Here is a 19,383-nt window from a genome sequence, read left to right as displayed (position 1 = left end):
GCTTGCACAGAATAGAATGCAATGAACACTTCACAATTGCAAATTCTTACAAACAATAAAATCCCCAAAAGAACCAATAAAGAAAGAACAAAAAAATACATATAAAAAAACCTTCTAATGAGGCTATGTCTTGAACGTGACGGTCCAAGCCCATAGAAAGCACAGAGGGGAATTTCCTACATGGATGGCAGATGAAAGCTGGTGTTAGATGCTATTTTTCCCTTCTCCGCTTAATCGCTCACTCCGCTTAATCGACACACTAACCCAAACTCCAGAGGGTGTGCAATTAAGCGGAGTCTACTATATTTCCTTCTATCTGCACCGCTTTATATTTCTATTCTCTCTCTCTCTCTCTCTCTCTCTCTCTCTCTCTCTCTCTCTCTCTCTCTCTCTCTCTTTGTCGTTATTTTTTGCTATATCAGTGATCATTACTTTAAAATATATCCTAAATTTATCAAGATAGCGCATATTTGACTACAAAAATGGACTTAATTTTAAAATTGTACAGGAATGCCAAGTTTCATTGATTTATCTTGATTGATGCCAAAGTTATGGCACAATTTCATTAAAATTCAACCAAGATGAGGGGCAACTTATAGAAATAAATTCATATATGAAGCATTGTGACAGAAAAAAAAATCATAACTTTTGAAATTATGGATGAATTTTAAAAATTTGAAATCCTGTGTATTCAGTTCAATCGGAGCTTTAATTTTATAATAGTTCTAACAATGCTGATGGTTTTCCTCGGATCCGCGGAAATCCACGATTTTTTAGTCAGAGGAGGAATTTCTTCTTTTTTAAAAAGTTATATTTCCCTCGATCAAATGTACTGGCAGTGAGAGATTTTATGTGTGGTGGAACAAATAGCAGTTTCCTACTCTCAAGAAGTTAGCTAGAGTATCAATGATAGTTTATCATCTCAATTGCTCTAAAAATGTGTGTGTGTGTGTGGGGGGGGGGGGGGGGGGGGGGGGTTGCTGTAAAAACAATGGGGCTGAAAGGCAATCATTCAAAATTTTCCTCCCTTTTCAGTTTTTGGCACCATCAGCACTGTCTTAAGCAATATGTCCCAAAAATCATTTATTTTTGCTAACTTTTTGTGTGTTATTTACTCTCAAATGCAATGTGCTATACTATAACAGTATTCCACTTCGACACTTTGAAGTTGTACTCACACATTCCGGCAATTTTTCAGGCTTTAAAAAATTTCCCAGGCGGCATCCCTGCTTATTATGACCTTGATGTTTTGATTTTATTTATTTTCTTTACTCTTCTTCAGGTGATAGTACTTACTGACAGTAGTCATGATGATCAAGTTCGATTGGGAGAATTTTGCCACAGCAACAAAATCAGATTCATTTCAGCTTGCACTTTTGGTCTATTTGGGTAAGCTATTCATCTGTCTTTCCTAGGTACCACTATTTGGACAGAATGGAGCATTATTTTGTGATTGTTCTTATAGACACTTCCCTGTGGTATTCTTAACTTAATTCTCAAAATCTGAAATTGCATCATGTGGGGTTAAGAATCTGTTAAAGCCTTGTCTTTGACTGCCAAGTTAGCCCATTATTCTTGTCACTCTCCTAATCTGTTTGTATAATCACAAACATTTTGTAAGATGAAAAGTGTTAAAGTATGATTTTTCATCGTAATATGATCATTATTTTTTTAACTCAGTTATTGGCTTTGATATTGATCACATTTTTATACCATGTTATCAATTTTTTTGGTTCTAGGACTGATAGTCAAATGTCAAATTACAAAATTTAAACTGTTAAAAAATCTCCAAGAATCAATCATTAGTCTATAGTATTCTGTATTTTTTTTATTTCAGTCAAGTGTTTTGTGATTTTGGTGAAAATTTTGTAGTAACCGATGTAGATGGAGAACAAGCCTTGTCTTGCATGGTGGCTGATATTGAACAGGTAAGCAGACATCGTCTCATAGAAGCCTGGGAATTATTACTTTTTGTGTGTAATTAAAAGATTACTGTTATATTTCAAACACAGGCCTTCATTTATTCATGATTTATTAATCATAATACGTTTTATTGTTACGATCAGATATTTTGGCTATTCATCTGAAAATACCCATAGAGGTTTACTTTTCATTATACTTAATTTGAAATTGTGTAAACTCTCATGCACGCCTGTACAAACTCACATCTTTGCTTTTGGAAAAAATCTTCATAGCTTTTTTTAAAGATGGATGAAAACAAATGTTATTATGCATGAAAAAAAAAAAACAAAACAATTTTTATGCCCCTCTTCCCTTTCATGTTTGCCTTCATATCATTTTTTATTTGGTCTTATACCCCTTTGTAGAGTGAACTTGGTGTTGTAGCAGGATTAGATGAGACCCGACATGGCTTGAATGATGGAGATTATGTGACATTCTCTGAAGTCCAGGGCATGACTGAACTCAATGGTTGTGAACCAATGAAAATCAAAGTTTTAGGTAAAGAAATGAGTGTTTTTAAACTTAATTTTTATCATAATGTTTTGGTTTGCTTGTGTATCAGAAAGCATTTTGGTCAATTTCATTACGAATTTGGGGTCATTTAGGACATGCTTTGAGCATGTGTAACATCACAAGTAAGACATTTTTGGCTTTTATTATACAGAGTCCATACCAAATCATTTTATTTTGGAGAAAAATTCGGGAAAATGCGGTCAGGAAAAAAGGGTCTTGAATTTTGCAACCAGGCCGGGGAAAAATTGTGACAAATGCTTGATTTTTGCAATCAAACCATTTCAACAGTCCATGAGTTTTTAAAATCTTTTTTTTCCACTACCTAATACTTTTATAAAATGTCGCTAGGCGAAGGGGGCTTGTAGGGAATAAAGGTATCTCGCATTGTGAAATTGTAATTATGTTTTCTTGTCCACTACGTGGCATGATTCCAAGGGAGAATACTACAAGAAATCAATTTGTTGGAATGTTGTTATTTTCACTTTCGCTTTCCCAAAACTCGAATTTCGATTGCTACCAGTCTGTACAGTTGAAGATCATTGTGAATGTGTTTGAAATTGTTGACAATGCTTGTTATTGTCAAAGGTTCATGAATTCAGATTGACATGGACTAATTTGCAGGTCTCCTGACCCAAATTGTTATGGCCTCTCCTCTCATTGTTGTAATTGTAATGGAAATACTCTAATGAATCTAAATCAATGAAAAATATTGTCAATTACAACAATGTTAAATCAAACCCACAGTTGTGTTAGGTTATCAGACCTGCCAATATGTGCACATAAATTCAGATCCTTCGGAATTAAAAATTTTCTGTTTGAATTTTATGATCTTATGCTTAGAGTGCTATTGACATTTTGTGTCTCTGACTTCATGTGCTCCAGTAGGAGTGTAGACTAGATTAGTATCAAGATTAGATTTGTTACTCATTATTAGGAAGTTGCTGAGCTCAGACTCAAGTGTTACTCTTCAAGAGTCTTGGCTCACAGAATCTTGTTTATCAAAATGGCTGCAATGCAATGACAGCACAATGACAAAGTGAAGGAGGCTTACTGTTCAGTGTATAATAAGAAAAGCTACAATTAAAATCAATCGACAATGGCCTCCCCCATATGAAGGCTAAAAACATTTATTGCTACATGAGGTCAAAAACAAGAATGACAAGATTACCATATTCAACTTTATAAGACTCAGTGTCATTAAAAATAACATTAGTATTGATAATGCTGCTTGTAGTTTATCTAAGTATTCTAAGGTGAGAGTTTATTGTCAAATTCAAGTCTTTACTTACGAATTATAAAAGGCTAATTACTCATTTAAGTGGATATTTGATGAATTATTTGCTAAATTCAGCTCTTTAGGGGCCAGTTTTTGAAACGCTGCGAATTCATTTTCCTCCACACAGAAGTAGGTCTTGAAAATTTTTTTGAGCTCTTGGACAAAAATTTCAAGGATTTGATGGGACCCTGATTGTAGGTATGACATCTCAAATGATTAGCAGAAAGTGTGAAGTTGATAGCAATTAAAAAAAAAACTTGATTAGATCTTTGTGAGATTCTATAAAATGCCAACTATAATCCGTTTATTCATTCAATTTTTCATAAAGTTGAGATGTCAATGATAGATTATTAAATTTGTGTTTTTGGTAAGGAATTTTGTTTACAACGCAAAATGCTGTGGTTGTGAAATTCCATTTTTTCAGTTGCTGAATTACAGTTTATTCAGTCTTGGAATTATGATGGCCCCTCATTTTATTTTTTCTATTGCCAATAGAAATGGGTTTCATGTATTTTATGAAATTCAATTATAATTCATTTTCTTGTTTCTCTTGACACCCAACTCAGGTCCATACACATTCAGCATTGGTGACACAAGGGGTCTCTCCAAGTATGTACGTGGTGGTGTTGCAACTCAAGTCAAAATGCCTAAAGCTTTTAACTTTGTAAGTATACTGTTGATGTGCTTTTTAAAAAATAGATTTTGTTTCTCTTTTTTTTTTCTCTCCCCAAAAAGCTCGAATACTATGTTCTAATTCCAAGTTTTTATTTTGCATTAGGAATCTATTAACGATCTCGAAATCACTTAACTGAAAATCAAACGAATTTGTTTGATGGCACATGACATCACCAATACAACTCCTGTTATGCATTTTAAGACATTTCAAGTTATTTTCTTGACTCATATTTTTTTTTATCTCTGATACAGAAGACAGGACAGATAAAATTACAAAAGTTAGATTTTTAGTTGCCTTTATTAGAATGAAATGTATGAAACTCTGGCAGCCACATGAGCAGATCAGTATAGATGAAAGGATGGTAGCAAATAAGGGGAGGCATAGTTTTAGTGGGGAATGAAAATTTGGAAATGATCTGATTCTATTCTGGGTGTACATACAATTTTGGGTTTAATTTAGGGAAGAGGGAGAATACTGCTAATGGATTAGGTTATGATGCAGTTATGATTTATGTAGAGGGCTGTTTAGACAGGGATATAGATTGTTTGTCGATCATTTCTACACTTTTTAGACATTTTTGATTTGCTGAAAGTAGGTATTGCTGCTTGTGGCACTATTATAACTATTAGGAAAAAAATTTCCTGCTGAGTTGAAAGAAGAATTTTAATAAGACAAATGATTGGGGGGGGGGGGGGGGGGGGGGTCATGAGGTGTTAGGCAGGGAAATGTAGGTTTTATTCAGTGGAAAGATAATTAGGTGGTTAATATTATTATAAGTATGCACTCTAAAGTTACAGACAGGGTTTTTTGTAAGCGTAGAACAAAAGTGAATGGCAATTTAGATATGTTCAGCCATTATCATTATCAATTAGTGATAATAAAAAAAAGTATGGTGGGGTTGATAGATCAGATCAGATGATTTCAAAATATAATGTTTTAAGAACAACAAAATTTTGGAATACCCTAACGTACAATTTTGTTGATGTGGCTAAGGTTAATTCATATTTGACTTTATAATTGAATTGTTTAAAGAGTTAGCTAATTTAAATGATAAAATGTTAGTACCCCTGTTCCTCAAAAAAGAAAAAAAAATCAGATGAGGATCATATTGTTGTCCCAATTCTTAGTAGTAAATGTGGAAATTGTGCTAGATAATATAGATTAGAAAACGTCAAACAACCAATTTAGAAAATGCCTAAAACATTTGTTTTAATGATCAAAGAAGTTGTCTCTTGAAAGATCATCCCCTGACGGAAGAATTGTATTTTTTTTTTTTTTTCACATTTCAAATGCAATCTTTACTATTAGTCATAAATCCTTTGCTTTCCACTCTTTCTTTAAATAAAATTTCATATTTTATAATTTAAAAAATTTGAAATGAAGATAAAATGTCCTTTTTTTGTATTTTCTATAAGTTGTTTTGTGTATGATGATGCATCAGATCTATTACTCCATTCGCAACCAATATACCATTTTTCCATTGACTTCTCCGAATACCTATAAATATCAAACCAGGATATATTTAGATAATATTTCCAATTAAAATACTTATATTAATATTAAACATGAAAATTAATTAATGTTCTCTGTAAAATATGAGAAATAATCTTCATTTGTATTTGTCGACTCAATAAAAAAGAAAAAAGAATCGCAATGAAGTCATTACTGGATAAAGTCCATGTTACAATTATGTAAACCGTTATTTTTATCATAATATTTAAATCATTATCAACAAATTGATGCTAAATATGACTACATTTGTTTTGTTCTTTTAATGTTTACATATGGTAATCAATTTGTAATATGCATTTCCCTTGCGACATATGATTTTATTATAAAAATGACTCAATTGTTGTCCATTTGTCGTGAACATTTCTCAAAACATGTATAAGTAGTTCTGCTTTGATGCTACGAATAAAATTTTGATTTTCAAATGATTGCATTTTCCGCCTTATAAGGGTATTATGCACAAGATGACTTTTGAATTTTTTCTTCTAAAAATAGTAACAAATTAGGTCAAGGTTGTTTCAAGGTCAACGATTTAGCCAAAACTAAAACGGGTTCATTTCAAATACGATGATACCGAACATGTTTGTTTGTTTAGAAAATGGAAGTTGAGGACAGAAATTCCACTGACACTCAACTTTCTCTAAAAATGCAAGAAATCGAAAGAGTTAAGATTTAAACATTTATCCACTGACTTAAAATATTGTGGGTAGGGTCTTGTGACCTCCCATGGTGGATGGGGAGGTCACGTTTGCTTTGTCTTCCATCCTCCTACATCTAATTTCCTTTTCCAGTTCCATTTTGTCTTTGTCTTAGAATAAAATTACTTTATTTTGTCCTGGCCCTGACTGGAGTCCTTGGCAAATAGGAAAACTATTAACTGTATATTATTAGTTTTGGGAGATATTATTTTTTCCTCTGTCTTATGTTTATTTTACATATTATATTGTTTACACATATGAGGTTGTTACGTTTGGTGCGACTGCTTGTGTCTTAATGGGACTTTTGGTTGATTTCAAAATAAATACATTAATAGCTTGCTCTGGGAATCTACCTCTTTTTCCTACTTGAACCAATCCCCTTTTTCATACTTTTTTGCCCCTAGATCTTTTAATTATAGATCTTGAGTTTTTGGACCTTCCCATGTTGTTCCTTTTTAAAATTTTTTTTTTTTTGCTGCCAGTGAAAGTACTTAAAAGTGTCGCAAGGGCAGTAAACCCAAACAAACAAAGATTATTTCTTTTTATTTAGATTTTGTTTGGTATTTCATTAACTTTGGATTATATTAAGATCTTCTCTAACTCAATGGTGTTTTAACCACACATTACAAAATATGTACGACATTCATCCAAATGCAGGATGGTAGATGGAGTTAATTTAACGAAAAAATAACTTTTGCTATTGTGAGTGAGGAAAAAAATGGAAAATATGGTTTTTAAAAGATTTGATATTGAATTATTGAAAATGTTATTTTTCTTTCGAATAAGTTTAACTATTTTTACTACTAATTACTACATTACTACTACTACTACTACTACTACTACTACTACTACTACTACTACTATACTACACTACTATACTATATACTACTACTACTACTACTACTACTACTACTACTACTACTACTACCACTTGTAAGATATAAATATATTTTTTTCTTAAAAAATAATAGTCTACCACTATTGCTGCTAATACCACCACTACCACGACTACTACTTTTAAGATATGATTATATGTATTTTCTAAATAGAAATTTTGATGTTATCCTTAGAAATCCATCAAACAAGCTTTAGATGAACCTGACTTTGTGATCTCTGACTTTGCCAAGTGGGACAGACCAGGTTTACTACACATTGCATTCCAGGCACTTCATGCATTTGTCAAAAAGTCTGGGGAACTACCAAGACCTCGTTGCAAGGTGAGAAACTTCAGACCTTTTTACTCCCATTTGTTCCCGGAATTTCCCCAGTTTTTTAGGACCTTTAGAAATCCTGACATAATTTTTAGAATCCAGCTTTTTTCTTGAATTTTTCTCTCTCATTGATTCTGTATTGTTTACACAAGTAATATGGATGACTTAACTGAGACTTAAATGTTTTTAAATGAGTATTGTCGGAGAGGTCACTCTGCTGTCTTCTATCCCAATTTTTCCCTTTCTACATTGCTGTCATCTTTGCTTTGGCCCGTGACGCGGATGGGGTTGATAGGGACTGACACCAAGCAAATCAACGCCGTATGACAACATCCAAAGTTACCAATGTAGGGGGGTTAACCTCGTTAATAGGGGACTGTACTCTATCTAAGAGAAGGAAACTCTGAATTGAAACCAAGGTCAGACAGAAATTGTAAGCCTTGGATGGCATCTTGTCTGAATAAAAACCACGGTTGGAGAGGAATCGTGAGCCTTGGATGGCAACCTGTTTAGGAGAGGAAAACTTTGAAATAAAATCACCACTGCCTTGTCGACAAGTCTTGGATGACTGAAGGTTAAGGAAGGACATTCTTATAGAAAAGCAGGCTGAAGCCAGTCGTTTGGCCGAAAGGCGCATATAGCCCAGACAGGTGTAACTGCCGTAATACATCCCCCCCCCCCCCCCACCCCCCATCAATCATGCTGTCTCAGAAATCAGTCCACTCACAAGGGGTATAAGGGAAGTAATGGATCAATATGCAGTTTTTACTTTAAAAAATTATATACACCCAACTTTTTGCTTTAATACCAATGGCATGTCTTATTTGGTACCGCTTTATTAATTTACAATTCAAATACCTTTTTTTTTTCACAGGCAGATGCTGACTCATTGGTTGAAATCTTCAAAGACATTAACTCAAATAGCAAAGCAAAGGTGGAGGATATTAATGAAGACGTGATCCGAGAACTAGCATACTCTGCCAGGGGTAACTTGTGTCCAATACAGGCATTCATCGGTGGTGTGGCAGCTCAGGAGGTTTTGAAGGTGGAGAGAAAGTTTTCTCTATTATAAGTTAGACTTATTTTAAAAAACCTGGGTGGGGTTCCCATAGTGGACAGGGAGGTACTTGCTTTGACTTCTATACCCCTGTATCTGTTTTCCTATTGCTTTCTGTCTTTGTCTTGGAATGAGATTACTTAGTTTTGTCTTGATCCTGGCCGGAGTCCTTGGCTGGGAGGGAAACAGTTGATTGTATAGTTACAGTTTTGGAAGATGATATATTTTTTTTCTTGTAAATCATCTATCTGTTATGTACTGTTATTTTTTTTTTTTGACATATGATTTGTGAACATTTGAGTGTATTCCTCTTAGTGGGATCTTGTGTTGGTTTATGGGTGAAACTTATAGGTGATCTCAAACTTAAGTACACTGATAGTGTGCTCTTGGAATCTACACCTGTTCCCTATTTGAACCATTTCCTCTATGTCTTACTTTTTCCTGGTCCTTTTAATTTTACATCTAGAATGTTTTTACTATCCAATTTTCTTCCTTTTTACTGGGGCTGAAATGACCTAAATGTGTTGCAAGCGCTGTAAAACCCTTAAAAACAAAAAACTAATTATTTTAAAAAACCATTCATACTCATTTCCATCAGATCAATTATCAGAATCTCAGTGAACTATGATTGTTGAATCTTTTGAACATTCTATGAGCTATTTCAACAAAATCTGGATTTATGATGGTGCAGATCTATCTATTTGAAAATTGTAAAGATGATGAGGTCTGATGTCTGCATTGTTTATGTTGTTTTTCACTTCTCCCCGCCCCTAGTCTTGCAGTGGAAAATTTTCGCCTCTGATGCAGTACCTCTATTTTGATGCTTTGGAATGCTTGCCTAATGACAAGTCGGTGTTGGATGAGGACAGTTGTGCTCCTGTAAGTAATATATATTTTAACCATAAATAAAAGATATATATTATTCATTGTCTGAATAAATAAAACTAAATGATTTATTCTTTTTTATGAAGTTGACCAAATGAAAACATAAGGACTAATTTTTAATTTCTATTTTTATTGACTACTTTTTCAAATCATTCTATTGCAGAAAAATAATCGTTATGATGGTCAGTCTGCAGTGTTCGGTCAAGAGTTCCAGAAAGTATTGTCAGATTTGCGTTACTTTTTGGTGGGTGCTGGAGCTATTGGCTGTGAGATGCTGAAAAACTGGTCAATGATGGGCTTGGGTACCTCAGAAAAGGGACAAGTCTTTGTCACAGACATGGATAGAATTGAAAGGTCCAATCTCAACCGACAGTTTCTTTTCAGGTCATGGGATGTTGAAGTGAGTGAAATAAGTTATGGAGACTGTGCCTTTTGACCTCTCATTATGTGCAGGGAGGTCACTCATGCTATGTCTTCTATCTCCCTTTTCTATGGTGCTTTCTGTATTTGTCTTGAGATGGCCTTATCTGGAGCCGTAGCTTAGAAGGAAATAAGTCTCATGTGCTGTTCGTTTTGGGAGATGACATTTATTTCCCTGTAAATCATCTGTTATACATGTTATATTTTTATGAGCATTGGAATGTATTCCTTATAGTGGGATCCTGTGTCTTTGTCCGGATGGGATTTCAAGGTGTTCTCAAACTAAGCACATTGATAGATTGCTTGTAGAATCTACTGTTGTCTGTAATTTGAACCTGTCTCTTTTTTCTTACTTTTTCTCAGGTGTCTTTGATTGTAAATCTAGAATTATTTTACTTTGATTGCAAATCTAAAATTATTTACTTTGATTGCAAACCTAGAATTATTTTTCTTTGATTGTAATTCTAAAAATAGAAACTATTCCATTTCTGAAACTAACTGGAAGTGTTGTAAGCGCTGTAAAACCATTAAAAAAAAAACAAACCCAAACAAATGAATATGTTATGAATTTGTTACTGTTACCATCATCAGCGTCATTGTCATTGTTGTTACTGCTGTTGTTGATTTTTTTTTTTTCGGACTTACTTTTTTCTCCCACATTAAGAATAAAACAGATAGTGTTTTGATTTTTTAAAAATCTTTTACAGTGGTCAATTTAAATCTGGAAGAGAAAAATGACTCTTCCAGCAAGCACCAAATTAGTATTTTTAAAATATAGAATCAGAGTAAATGTGATTGTTGTTTTTGAAATCACCAGCTCTTAATTTTTGTTTGTATAGTTTATTAGAAACTGTGTTGATATATTTACTTTATCTCTTCCACTCTACCCCACCCTCCCATTAAAAAAAAATCCCAACCCGGTAGAAACCTAAATCTTCAACAGCTGCCAATGCTGCTCGTGTCATGAATCCTCACATGAAAATTGATGCCAGAGAAGACAGAGTTGGTCCCGAGACTGAACACATTTTCTGTGACTCTTTCTTTGAAGGACTGGATGGGGTCACAAATGCCTTGGACAATATTGATGCCCGTGAGTAAGATTAGCATTAAAGTAAAATCAAAACGAAAACAATAATTTTAAAATATATTTTTCTTTGACATTTAAAAAAAAATTCGTTTTTAATTTTTAAAAATTTTCCTTTGTCCCACTCTTTTCCCCCCCAAGGTATGTACATGGACAGAAGATGTGTGTATTATCGCAAACCTTTGTTAGAGTCTGGTACTTTAGGAACCAAAGGAAATGTGCAGGTAAATTATTTTTTTCTCCCCTGTTTTGTTCCCACTGATAAAGATGAAATTGAGAAATTCCCTTGGAATAGACCATCAAGAATTTCCCCTCGCGATTGAATAAAAGCAAATTTATTTATTTATTTGGAAAAATATTTCAAGAAGCATTCAATTTTGCACACTTTAAGAAAACAAAACATGAAAGTATGGAGTATATTTTCCACAACTCCATGAACACCATTTAACTTTCTAAAACAAATAAACAAAAAAGATTTGAGCCATTGTTATGTTAATTCCTTACAAGGACTTAACCAGTAAAAACTCGAAAACTTTCCTTTCATTATAAGATTTAAATTAGCACCTTTACCACTGTCATCATCATCAATGATAATACCACAACCACCACTATCATCACATCATTGCTATTATCACAAAGACCTCGACCACCACCACATCATTAAAAAAATAACCAATATCACCTCTACCACATCATTGTCATTACCATCGTCATCATCATCATCATCACCATCGTCGTCATCATCATCATCATCATCATCACCTATCAACACCATCACTATTGCCACTTCACCACCAGTATATTATTACCACCACCAAAACATCTATCATCTTTATCACAATTGTCACCATCATTTTTCCCCCCCAGTTATTTTGTACACTGACATGTTGATCACATAGTGAAAACAATAGATTTTATTTTAAGAATTCTAAGTGAGTGTCTAACGAGATGAATTTCTCATGTTAGAGGAGTGTTAGGCTCATATCAAGGTCAAAGCATGTGATTATAATTAGCTCAAAGAAAGGCTAAAACCCTTGAATTGCAGCATGTTTTGATTTTAAAAGTCCTTGGGAAATTATATATATATTCCAATTCAAGAGTGTAAAGATTAATTCTTCAGTACATTTGTAATTTTTCTTGTCAACACATCTTTTTAGCTCTACTTTTAAAATGAGGATTATATTATCTTTTAATATGTTTTCTCGTCTGAAATTGCTTGGTGAATTGACCATGATAGTTATTTAGTCTTTTAAAGGTATGTGTGTTTTGATTTTTGTAGGTTTAAGTCCTATCAGAGGATATAGATTTATAATAATTTGTGTTGTTTTATTTTTGTTGATCCTTTATATTACTTCCTTGAAATCTTAATGAACTAATTGATTACATCATGTTGATGTTCAATTTTTGTTTTTATTTGATTGTTAATAGTAAGAGTATCCTGTACATTCTCTTGGTCTGTAATGATTTCTTTATTTTTTAATTTATTTATTTTTGGGTAAGATATTGATTTTTGCTCAAATCGTTTCTGGTCATTAAATATATTTATATTATATTATTAGATTGTTTATTATAATTTTCATTACTGACCCAATAAACAGTAATTACTCCACGTCCAAACCCACCAGAGAAATAATCCGTCTGTACAGTCAAGACTTTCCTAATGCTCAAAAGTCAACATTAAGGTTACCCTCTTTAACCTAACCCAATGTGTATATCTCTCAGTAGCATGGAATTGAGCTCTCTTTTAGGCGTGTCGGATGACTATCATTGTCAGCATGTCGATATTGTATGGTTGAGGGGGGCATTTTTGTCCATTTGTTGTGCTGTTGGTGGTTTGTGTCCCTTAGAGGCTTATTGACTGTTAAATCATCCATGAATTTTAAAATTTTGAAATGACAAAATTCCAAAACTAAAATGCAAAACAAAAATGTGTATAGAATGATGTATCAAAACCTCTTACAACCAATTTTAGGAATTCGTAGATTGTAGATGCTAGCTGCTACTACTTTACACTACTACTACTACTACTACTACTACTACTGCTGCTGATTTCTCTACAGTACAATTTGCTCGATTTTCTGTTAATGTTATATTTAAAAAAAAAAATTTAATAAGTAATAAAAAAATCATGTCAAAGAATAAACAACAAAAAAATAATAAAAATAGACACATATCATAGAAAAAAAAACAGTTTTTATCGAAAAAAATGTATCTGATTAAAAAATAAAAAAAAAAAAATGATATTGTGTCGTTTTACTCGCTGCTACTGTGACACAGACGCTGCCTGCCTACTGTGCCAAGACGAGAGAGAGGGTCGCGAGTCGTCTAACATAGGCCTAGTCAGTAAATAACTAGCAGGCACAGCGTGTGTAGGACTGGGCTGTTTCTCTCTATTTTGCTACCGACACACACGCATTTCTCTGACTGTCTTTTTCCCTACCCATGCTTTCTTTGTTTCAGTCTAAAAGACAACCGAAAAAAAAAAATAATGAGAAATATATATTTTTCTTTGAACGATTAATGCTCTCAGTGGAAGTTTTCTTTCCTCATGACCGTGATTGTTTAAATTTTTCTCTTTTCTTCCTTCACACACGGCCGCTCTTCCTCCTCCTCCTCCTCCTCCTCTTCTTCTTCTTCTTCTTCTTCTTCTTCTTCTTCTTCTTCTTCTTCTTCTTCTTCTTCTTCTTCTTCTTCTTCTTCTTCTTCTTCTTCTTCTTCTTCTTCTTCTTCTTCTTCTTCTTCTTCTTCTTCTTCCCTTTTTCTTCTTCTTCTTTCTTCTTCTTCTTCTTCTTCTTCTTCTTCTTTCTTCTTCTTCTTCTTCTTCTTCTTCTTCTTCTTCTTCTTCTTCTTCTTCTTCTTTTATAAGAATTAATCCATATAAACAAAAGAATCAGCTTAAATATTTAACACAAACAAACAGGAGCAAAGATAAAGCAGCTTCTTGTGTCAAGCACTAGATACACATCCTTCAAAAAGGTAGGAATTGTTCTCTTTTACAACTAACTCAGACAGGGCCCGGAAATGTGTGTACTCTCTCAAATAATTGGGATTTTCTTTGGTACCATATAATGAGGACCTGCTTATTTTGTATTATAGTTGAGTTGGGAAAAGTGACAGGATTTGACTAGTCAATTGACATGTCATATCTGTGTTTATTAATTAATCCATATTTTTGTCCTGTTGGTTTGTGTGGTTCCCACTTAGAGGGCTTATTGTGACTGTTAAATCATCCATTGAGAATTTTACAAATTTGAAATGACAAAATTTTCCAAAACTAAGAAGCAAAAATACAAGATACAAGAATGTTGTATCAAATGAATCCTCAACCACACCAATTTTTAAGGAATTCGTAGATTGTAGATGCTGCTGCTACTACTGTTACACTACTACAACTACTACTACTACTACTACTACTACTACTACTACTACTACTACTACTACTACTACTACTGCTGCTGCTGCTGCTGGATTTCCGACAGTACAAATTTGCTCGATATATTCTGTTAAGTGTTGATATTAAAAAAAAAAAAAGAAATTAAAAGTAAAAATAAAATTCATGTCAAAGAATAGAACCAACAAAAAATAAAATAATAAATTAATATTTCGTTCATCGAAAAAACCAGTTTTTATTCTGTTTCGAATGCCGACTTAAAAAAAAAGAAGAAAAGAAATGTTTTATTTGTCGCGTTTTCACTGCCTGCCTACTGTGTCACAGACGCTGCCTGCCTACTGTGCCAAGACGAGAGAGAGGGTCGCGAGTCGTCTAACATAGGCCTAGTCAGTAAATAACTAGCAGGCACAGCGTGTGTAGGACTCTGGGCTGTTTCTTCTCTCTTTTTGCTACCGACACTCACGCATTTCTCTGACTTCTTTTTTCTTCTTTTTCCTACCCATTGCTTTCTCTTGTTTTCATCTAAAAGACAATCCAAAAAAAAATAATAGTAAATTATATATTTTTCTTTTGAACGATTAATGCTCTCAGTGGAAGTTTTCTTTCCTCATGACCGTGATTGTTTAATTTCTTCTCTTCTCATTCTTTCTCTCTTCTTCTTCTTCTCTTTTCTTCTTTTCTTCTCTTCTTCTTCTTTCTTTCTCTTCTTCTTCTCTTTTCTCCTTCCTTCTTCCTTCATCTCTCTTGCCGTCTCTTTACTCTTCCTCTTCCTTCTCTCCTTTTTCTCCTCTTTCTTCTTCTTCTTCTTCTTCTTCTTCTTTTCTTCTTCTTTCTTTTTCTTCTTTCTCTTCTTCTTCTTCTTCTTCTTTCTTCTCTCTTTTTTTCTCTCTCTTCTTTCTTCTTCTCTTCTTCTTCTTCTTCTTCTTCTCTTCTCTCTTCCTCTCTTCTTCTCTCTCTTCTTTTTAATCTATCCATTCATCACTTTTTTACTCTCACAGCTATACCTTCTTTTCCCTGTTTTCTCTCCTTTTCAAAGGTTAGGAATTGTTCCTTCTTAAAATAACCTACAGACAGGGCCCAGAAATGTGTGTACTCTCTCAAATAATTGGGATTTTCTTTGGTACCATATAATGAGGACCTGCTTATTTTGTATTATAGTTGAGTTGGGAAGAGTGACAGGATTTGACTAGTCAATTGACATGTCATATCTGTGTTTATTAATTAATCCATATTTTTGTCCTGTTGGTCTATTTTCGCGTGTTAAAAAAATTCCGACAATTTCTTCACCAACCATTTACATACCTGTACAACTACTACTACTACTAGCACTACTACTACTGCTCCTACTGCAACTACTACTACTACTACTACTACTACTACTCCCACTACTACTACTGCTCCTACTGCAACTACTACTACTACTACTACTACTACTACTCCCACCACTTATTGCCCTAAACCTGTACTTAATGGTTTACCCTTTTTACTTGCAGTGGGCCCGAGAAGAGTTTGAGAAGGAATTTCATGATGATCCAGAGACTTTGAGTCAATTTATTACCGACCCTAAATTCTTAGAAAGGACTCTGAAACTGCAAGGATCTCAGCCCGTGAGTGAAGGTCCAATGAGGAATTCTCAGTTAATTTTAATACAGGATTTTTTTAGATTAATACTGAACAACTGAATCTTTTACAAATTTAATCGGTAGATACAGATTTTTTGCTAGATTTAGATTGAGGCTTGGGAACAAAATTTTCTGATAAGTGGTAACTAATACGATTAAATTCAATTAAATACATCTAAAGAGATTGTAACAAAGACAAGAACTCATCCTTTTTGTGGGTTCATTCAGATCTTTTCTTGATTTTCGGATTTTGGACAACAAGAATAAATTTAGAATTAAAAGATGAACTGGGAATTTCATTAATTGATCTTGTTTTCTTCCTAAGTTATGGCACAATTTCATTAAAACTCTACAGAAAGCAGTCCTTTTTTTAAAGAAATATATTCCTATATGAGGTTTATACAAAGTATTGTAGTGGAAAAAAAATTTCCCAACTTTAATAAATTTTTGATTTACTATTCAGAATTAAAAAACCCCTGTGTTAATCTCATGGGAGCGTTCATTTTATAACAGTTTTAAGTCAATATGTCAAAAAAAAAAAAAAAGAATCATTTATTGTTGCTACATTGTTTAGTCCTTTCATTTTAGTCTTTATTCACATCTAGCCCTTGCTTAATTGGACTTGGTTTCTTTCATATAATTAACCTTTTCTATTTTGTATGCTATCACAGGTAGATATTTTGGAAACAGTCAAGAGGTACTTAGATGAAAGTCCCAAAACTTTTGAAGATTGTGTTCTTACTGCTCGTCATATGTTTGCCAGGAACTACACCAACCGTATCAAACAGCTCTTGTTTAACTTTCCTCCAGATCAGGTGCTTTTTCATTTATTTATTTATTTATTTATTTATTCGGTTTTTTTTTTTGGGGGGGGGGGGGGGGGGGGGGGGATTTGGCCATTGATCATTAGTTTCCTCTTTTCCACTTAACTTTTAGACAAGGTTGCCAATTCTCCGTATATTTACGTAATTCAGTATGTTATAAGCCCTCAGTATATTTTCCAATCAGCTGCTAAACAGAAAAAAGTAAGTACATTGTCTTTTTTACTGGAGTTCAGGATTGAGAAAGGGGTTGGTCTATGTGTTTGCATAAAACTTCAGTAAATTTTTGTCTCCTGAATTGGCAACCCTGGTTTCAGGTTCAGAATCATGCCAAGCTGTGTACGGTTTAGAAACAGAAATAAATTGCTGAGCACAAACATTGAGAGTGACCCTTCACTTCAAGATAAATACATTTTTACACAATTCTTCACCTTTGGGATTGAGAAATAAAGCATAAAAATAAAAGATTTTAAATCTAGATAATCTTCCCCATTTTTCTGTCTTTTATATCATCAACACACAGCAAGTAATATCCTTCTAGTCTATGACTGTTTTATGGAAATATATATCTTTATTTTTATCATTTCGATGCTTGCTTATTTTGACATTTTAATTTGAGAGCCCAAATGGATATTTCTCCATCAGGTGACAAATTGAGTTATTTTCCAATTTATTTCTTTTTCCATTTAATATTTGTTGAAGCCCTGATCTTTATTTACAAGATAAGTAAATATCACTTTTGCCCTTAAAACTCTGTACTCATTTTACCCCATATTTTTTAGGGTGAGCTTCAGTCACCACTCGTCCCATTTGTATTACTTTTATTTTCTTGGGTGCTTATTTTAATTTATAATCATTTGACTCTCATTATGTTCATTTCCCGCCACTGACACGACCTTCTTTCTATATTCAGACCAAAAATACACACCACACATTTTTTGTTTCAATTCACTTTTTACTTTCAAACCAATAACAAACCCCACATTTCTTTTTTAATTATTTTCACCATCTACTTTCAGACGAAATACAAGTCTCACATTTTTGTTTAGTTTATTTTCATCTTTTACTTTGAGACTAAAAACAATCACTGCATTTATTATTATTATTATTATTATTATTATTATTATTATTATTATTATTATTATTATTATTATTAACTTTTTCATATTATTATTTTTTTCCCTTCTTTTCATCTTTTACCTTCAGACTGAAAAACAAACAAACAAACAAACAAACAAACAAAAAGCAAAACAACTCAACCCCTTCAAATTTTTGTTTCTCTTCACTCTACTTTCCGACCCAAAAACAAGCCTCACATTTCTAATGTTATTTTTCACTTTCTACTTTTAGACCACCAGTTCAGGAGCATTGTTTTGGTCTGGTCCCAAGAGATGTCCAAAGCCTCTCGAATTTGATTCCAATGAGGTAAATAAGAGAATTGTCTGTATTTTTATATAGGCTTTTACCTCTTACAAATATGAGTTGTTTGAGTAAATTTGTAAAGCTCTTTGTTTTCATCCATTTTTTCTGGGCTAGTTAAATTATAATTAGCTCAATGATCCAAAACTGAGAGGCTGTTACTTTGTTTGAGATCACCTTAAGTCTCATCCAGATACGAGCACATGACCCAACTACACTCAAATGTTCACAAAATACATTCAAAACAAAGGCTATAACCGGTTGTAAACAACCGAATGCTAAGTCCCACACAATCCCATAGCAAACAAGACTTCTAAAAGATAAGGAAGCTTTTTAATGACATACATATATATGTAAAAAAGTCTTATACTATACCTTTGTATTTTCTAAAAAAAAGTTATCATTTATAAGGTGATAATTCACACTTATTATGATGTTATTTCCTTTAATAATTTTGTTTAAAAAGAGAGAAAATTTAATAACGATGTCCCTTATATTTTTGTATCATGTCAGGAATTACACTTGGATTATATTGTTGCTGTGGCTAATCTAAAAGCAGCAATTTTTGGCATCCCTCATGTCCGAGACAGAGCTGCAGTGAAGGCCATGGTGGACAAGATTGTCGTGCCAGAATTTGTTCCTAAATCTGGGGTCAAGATTGAAGTGACAGACTCGGAAATAGCATCCTCTTCCAACACAGCGGGTGGTGAGAATTTTATCTTTAACTTTAATTGACATTTAGCCCTCAAGAATTTAAGGGCCTGGCCCTATCTGTTCCAGTAGTGCATTTAATTGATTGGTTTGAATCGTATTGTTGTCCACAATATGTTATTTTTTCT

The 19,383-nt window shown here is 33.3% G+C and overlaps 1 protein-coding gene across 1 annotated transcript in view; it reads left to right on the top strand.

The window, feature by feature from the left end:
• Positions 1–19,383, top strand: part of LOC144975836 (ubiquitin-like modifier-activating enzyme 1) — a 54,409-nt gene that overhangs the window by 24,819 nt on the left and 10,207 nt on the right. Inside the window, exons 6-19 of the mRNA XM_078920026.1 lie at positions 1,283–1,389; positions 1,838–1,928; positions 2,328–2,460; positions 4,318–4,415; positions 7,705–7,851; positions 8,720–8,890; positions 9,677–9,781; positions 9,951–10,187; positions 11,132–11,297; positions 11,433–11,606; positions 16,156–16,289; positions 16,976–17,119; positions 18,476–18,550; positions 19,058–19,250. Coding sequence (XP_078776152.1) covers positions 1,283–1,389; positions 1,838–1,928; positions 2,328–2,460; positions 4,318–4,415; positions 7,705–7,851; positions 8,720–8,890; positions 9,677–9,781; positions 9,951–10,187; positions 11,132–11,297; positions 11,433–11,606; positions 16,156–16,289; positions 16,976–17,119; positions 18,476–18,550; positions 19,058–19,250 — 1,975 coding nt within the window. The remainder of the gene's footprint in view (positions 1–1,282; positions 1,390–1,837; positions 1,929–2,327; positions 2,461–4,317; positions 4,416–7,704; positions 7,852–8,719; positions 8,891–9,676; positions 9,782–9,950; positions 10,188–11,131; positions 11,298–11,432; positions 11,607–16,155; positions 16,290–16,975; positions 17,120–18,475; positions 18,551–19,057; positions 19,251–19,383) is intronic.

This window comes from Berghia stephanieae, chromosome 6, assembly GCF_034508935.2.
Source record: "Berghia stephanieae isolate SIO BIC M18660-M18661 chromosome 6, UCSD_Bste_1.3, whole genome shotgun sequence".
NCBI lineage: Eukaryota > Metazoa > Mollusca > Gastropoda > Nudibranchia > Aeolidiidae > Berghia > Berghia stephanieae.
The sequence above is the reverse complement of the archived record's forward strand: the minus strand, read 5'-3'. Positions and strand labels throughout refer to the sequence as shown.